This window comes from Phyllobates terribilis, unplaced genomic scaffold (genome assembly GCF_046119375.1).
Source record: "Phyllobates terribilis strain yellow unplaced genomic scaffold, ASM4611937v1 Scaffold_2__4_contigs__length_985480577, whole genome shotgun sequence".
Lineage (NCBI taxonomy): Eukaryota > Metazoa > Chordata > Amphibia > Anura > Dendrobatidae > Phyllobates > Phyllobates terribilis.
This window is the reverse complement of record NW_027362762.1, coordinates 183005589-183011588: the sequence shown is the minus strand read 5'-3', so window position 1 is coordinate 183011588 and position 6000 is coordinate 183005589. Positions and strand designations below refer to the sequence as shown.

At 41.0% G+C, this 6000-nt stretch overlaps 1 protein-coding gene across 1 annotated transcript in view; it reads right to left on the bottom strand.

Annotated features, from left to right (window-relative positions):
* Nucleotides 1-462: 462 nt before the first annotated feature.
* The window catches only part of NEMP1 (nuclear envelope integral membrane protein 1), a 34459-nt gene continuing 28921 nt past the window's right edge, over nt 463-6000 (bottom strand). The window contains 3 exon segments of the mRNA XM_073663350.1: nt 463-1133; nt 3330-3364; nt 3366-3393. Coding sequence (XP_073519451.1) covers nt 917-1133; nt 3330-3364; nt 3366-3393 — 280 coding nt within the window. The 3' untranslated portion in view covers nt 463-916.

Here is a 6000-nt window from a genome sequence, read left to right as displayed (position 1 = left end):
ATCCCCAATCCTGAAAACCAGGGCTGAGAAGAGTCACGGGTGAATAGAGCGGTGGTTGATCATGTGCATCCGCTCCACTCGTTCTTACTTCGGCCACAGGAGATAAGAATGCAGCGTTTGGCAGGTCTTCTAAACTCCCATAAGAGTGAATGGAGCAGTAGTGTGCATGATCAACCACTGCCCCATTCACAGAGGGGGCTTCAGAGCACAGGTTCTCTGAATTGGTTGAGATCCCAGCTGTTGGACCCTCGGCGATTGGGAAGTTATCCCCTATTCCATGGATAGGAGATAACATGCAAACTTGAGAATCCCCCTATAAGGACAGCAAGTAACTGATGTATCACAAAATTCTATACACACAGCATATGCACAAAGAAAAAAAATGTAGCAGATGAGAACTGTCAGCAAAGTTAGACATTATTTAACACTTATACAAGTTTGGTACTTGTGTTATATATCCAATTGTCGGTCAAATACTGGTTTATTACATGGGGAATTGAATTTTAAAACAATCTAATGAGTGAATAGAAGCATACACAAAGTATACAATTAAGATGGAAAAGAAACAAAAAAAAAAAAGCAAAAACCTGAACTTTTTGGAGTTTAAAAGTAAAACAAAAAATACATATTCAACAAATGCAAATGGAAGCAGCTGTACGTAACACACAGGGGTTCTGCGTCCTCTTTGCTTTTGTCTCTTCGGTAGGGTGGATTTTGCATAGTTGCATAAAAAGTGCAGAGTGTTCCCAGGTGGAGTCCGGACAGGGACGTACAAAAACGCTGTCTGGTCTTCCAATTAGCTGTGGAGAAAAGCTCTGGATCCATCAGGTAGCTGGCTCAAATACCTGTGCAGCCAGGAACAGCACCGGCGGATGTGAGAAACTATGGCTTTTGAATGAGTTTTTCCCTAGAAGTCTCAATTGTGTAATGGCCGACCCTTGTTATTAGACAGCTCTCGATGGAAATGTGAGTAAGGCTCGTCATGGTCAACTTCAATGTCTTCAGTGTCTGTATCTCCTTCACCCCCAAACAACTCCTCCTCCAAGAAAGAGCCCCCAATGCCATACTCATGTTCATGAAGAGATGCTTCATTGGATGACAAGTGAGAGGAGCCTTCCACAAAATCAGCGAACCTGAGGGGGTCACACAACAAAGAAAGCTTGTCAGGATACGGTCAGACAATGAAGTGTGCAAAGCGAAAAAAGTGTAGATGACAGCCTTTTACAAGGTGAAGTAACAATAAGACTTTCATAATAAGCTCATAAGAAAATAAAAAGTTGTCCCTCATTATGGCCTTGTGAAACTGCCCCAATGAGAAAGAAGGAGCCCTTTCATACACTTCTTTGCCTGTAATACTACATTTCTGCAGCTGCTGTATGGCAAGGGGAGGCTGTACCACTTTTATAACACATGATCTAGTGTTCATTAATAAAACAAAATTAATATATTATTTTACATCTCCTAGAAAGCAACAACAGAATTTAATATAGGCATGGTTTGCTCATAGTTATTAGGCAAAAGTGTATGTGTATGCAGATATACACAAAATATATTCAGCCCAGATATCTTTCACTTTTGACTTTATTCTAGACAGTTTTACTGCAGTTCTACATTGAAAAAATAAATTTATGCAAGAGCCAGCAGTCCTAATTTCAAAACAAGTCTAATTTTTCTCTTTAGTGAAAGTAGTATTATTAAGGGGATGTCTCCTATTCTTTTAGATTAGAGCAGCTATATATCTTTTTGCAGTCTAATCAACAGCATTAAACTCCACTTCATGGCGCAGAATATTTAACAGATGACTACACCAGGGAGGTGCTTTCGCACAGCACCATGGCTAACCGGCAGATTTTATTGCAATGCTACAGTGATTATTAGCGGTGATAAAGCCCCATTTTATTTTCTGCAAAGAATTATGTTAAAAAAAAAAAAAACTACTCCGTCCTCTCTACTCAAGTCTGTGCAAAATAGAATCAGCTGACCAAACCCATACAAGTCTCTATATAAAAAAATAAATAAAAAAAAGATAAGCTGCACACCGGCTAGCCTAAAAATGTATGTAGTAAATTCTCTGACAGTGATGTCTCCTTCAGTGCACAAACCTATACAATGTGCTAATCTATATAATCTGGTTTCTTAGTAACACTGCATTTATACCAGAGAACTATTTGGGACTAAAACATGTATAAAAAAGATCTAACACCTCATAATTTTTAACAAAATCAATTTATTTGAAGACACCACATGACAGACATTCATAAAAAACAAAGACATGATTAAAATATGAATAAAAAGGGCAGGCGAGGAGACATCAGTACCAGCTAGATATAATATATATGATGCACAGGGTGAGACATCAAAAGATATATACACATATTAGGGATATAAATTCATATAAAAGGTGCTTAATGCACATAAAGTGACAAATGCAATGTTGCAGATAATGTATATAATCTAATCACCAGTAAATCAGGGTATAAATCAATATAGCACCACAGTGTGCAGAGCTAAAAACTGAGTGAAAAGAATATACTGACCCAAATTCATGCTGGAGGTGTCTGCACGCCTACCCCTCACTCCAAAGGACTGGGTCCCGAACTGTGGACACCAGCCTAGGGAAGCTATTTGAATGTAATTTCCAGCTCAAGGAAGGGATGCCACACCCTGGCTTGCACAGAATGCAAATATACAATTTGATCAAAAACAGTGTTACCCTATGTTGTTATTTAAATGCACTTTTGCCTTTTATTTATTTATAGTATGGTTTTTATTCACTTTGCTTCTTGTAGGTTTTTTTTTCTGATTTATGGCCATTGTGAACATGTGTCTATGTGCTGCATTTATACCAACTTGAACCAAGCTCAATTTTGTGTTTCTTCTTTATATTTTTGCATTCTGTGCAAACCAGAGTGTGGCCTCCCTTCCTTGAGCTGGAAACAATATTCAAATAGCTTCCCTAGGCTGGTGTCCACAGTTCGGGACCCGGTCCTTTGTCTGCCTTTCACACAATGAGGTCAACTTTGAGACATGGCAAGGATTTTAATATTAGACAGAGTAGGACCATCCCGAACGTGGTGGCCTTGCCGTGGTGGGATGGCTTTTATGCTATTTCGAATCAAAAACAGTGTTACCAAGAACCCTATGTTATTTAAATGCACTTTTTATTTTTATTTACAGCAGGGTTTTTGTTAATTTTGCTTCTTGTAGGTTTTTCTGATTTATGGCCATTGTGAACATGCGTTTATGTGTTGCATGTATACTAACTTAAACCAAGCTCAATTTTGTGTTTTTCTAAAGGATAGCAAATGCCTGAATTCAATAGTAAGTACCATGTTCTCCTTTTCTCTTCTTTCTCTCCACTGAGGGGATATCATGGTCCTTGAATATTCTGACCTAGCGAGCAATAAAATTTTTGCAATATAAAACTCTCTGCAGTGTAAAGACTGTTATTAGTTCTCTTGTACTACAATGAATAATTATACATAAAAATCTTAGTTACTTACTGGTAACGGGATTTTTCGGAACCCATGACAGCACCACGAGAGAGGGGGTCCGCCCACTAAGGACAGGAAACCTACAGGCTTAAAAAGGGTGGCACCTCTCTCCCGCCTCAGTTAGTACAACAACATTCCAAATACAACAACGTGCTTATCCACTTTCAAATTTATTTTTATTATTAATTTATTTTATTTTTTTTAGACACCATATAAGAGAGTGAGTTACAATACACTTAAAGGAGTGCTCCCACAAACGTGAATGGAGGGAATGTAAAGGCGCTGTCATGGGTTCCGAAAAATCCCTTTACCGGTGAGTAACTACGACTTTATTCGTTCACCCATGACAGCACCACGAGAGAATTACAGAGAAGAAAATTCTAGGGAGGGACCACAGCCTGGAGCACCCTTCTACCAAAAGTGAGATCAGTTGAAACACCCATATCTAGTCTGTAGTGTCTATAAAAAAGGTGGAGGGCGATGACCAGGTAGTGGCCTTAAATGTCTCTTCAATGGAGACATCCGACCTCTCTGCCCAGGAGGTCACGACGGCACCAGTGGAATGGGCTCTCAGACCTTCTGGTACTTCCTCGCGCTTGACGAGTAGGCAAGAGCGATGGCATCCCTTATCCACCTTGCGATAGTAGGCTTTGAGGCCCTACACCCCTTCCTAACGCCCTGGTGACATATGAAAAGGGACCCATCTTTCCTATAATTTTAAGTGACCGAAATCCTTATATCTAACGTATGTAATTTTTCTTCCTTCTGGTTCTTTGGACAGGGTGGACAAGACTATCTCCCGAGTTCTGTGAAAGCGAGTTGCTAGTTTGGGGAGATAAGCCGGGTCCGGTTTAAGGATTACCATATCCTCTAAAATTTGAGTAAAGGGCGGGGCCATGGATAGGGCATGGATGTCGCTCACTCTTCTGGCTGACGTCAATGCAACTAGAAGGGCTGTTTTTAAGGAAATGAGTTTGAGAAGCTGATTCTAAGGGCTCAAAAGGTGAGTTAGTCAGGGCAGTCAAGACTAAGTTTAAATCCCAAGGCATTAGTTTTGATCTAATAAAGGGTCCAGATCTAAACAATGCTTTAATAAATCGTGAGGCCCAGTAATTTGCTGCAAATCATAGGAAAATAATGCACCAAGTGCTTAGAGTTGAACCTTCAGGGTGCTAGTAGACAACCCCAACACCAGTCCTTTTTGTAGGAACTCTAATATCTTTGCTATGGGTGCCCCCTCTTCCACTCTAACGCCTGAGAAGGTTAAGAACTTCCTCCAAGTTCTGGCATAAATGCGTATAGTAACCGGTTTTCTACTATATAAGAGTGTTTACAAGGTTTGATGAGAACCCTTTATTTCTTAATAATGCACTTTCAAATTCCACGCCGTCAGATGTAGTCCTGGCGCTGGAGGATGAACAATTGGCCCTTGTGAGAGGAGGTCCGGGATCTCTGGTAGGATCCAAGGGTCTGTTACAGACATCTCTCTTAGGCAGGAAAACCAAGGACTCTTGGGCCAGAAGGGGGCTATGAGCACGACTCATGCTCTGTCCGCCCTGATTTTCCTCATGACAACTGGAAGAAGGGATGCAGGCAGAAAAGCATATGCCAGGCTGAACTTCCAGGGAATTAAGAGAGACCACCACCAGAGGATTTTCCTTGGGATTTAGGGAACAGAATTCTCTCACCTTCCGATTCTGTTTGGTGGCAAACAGATCCACTACCAGAAGACCCCACATCAGAACTATTTGACAGAAGATCTGTGGGTTCAGCACCCATTCTCCTTTAAAATATTGCAGCTCAGGAAGTCTGCCTTGGTGTTTTTCTTCCCTTTTAAATGTAAGGCAGTAAGGGAGAGTAAATGACTTTCTGCCTTCTGTAATAGCTTGTCCGCAACTTTCATTAGATTTTTTGACTTGGCACCCCCTTGGTGGTTTATATAAGTCACAGATACTCGGTTGTCTGATAGCACGTGGACGTCCCGGTCTTGTAGATATACAACGAACCCACTCACTGCACGATCTACTGCCAATAGTTCTTTGACACTAGAGGAAAAATTTTTCTCGTCCTCCATCCACACTCCCTTGATAATATCACCATCTAAATGGGCTCCCCAACCCGTGGGACTTGCGTTTGTGGTTAACATATGGGTTGGATTTACCACCGAGGGGGCCCCCGTGACTAGGTTCCAATTATCCAGCCTGTGACGCCTGTTTTTCGGAATCCAGTATGACTCCCAGAAACCGCTGGGCTTTCATGGGAACTAGCTTGGATTTTGGCAAGTTTAATAACCAACCCAGGGTCTCTAAGATGGACATTACCTCTACTAAATGGGTTTCACACATTGATGGAAGGAACTACCCACTATGATGAAATCATCGAGCTAGAGAAAAATATATTCTTATCCCCTAACATGAGCCATAGCTTCCACCACCACCTTAGTGAAAATTTTAGGTGCTACAGCTAGACCAAAGGGAAAGGACGTGTATTGGAAATGTTTAACTAC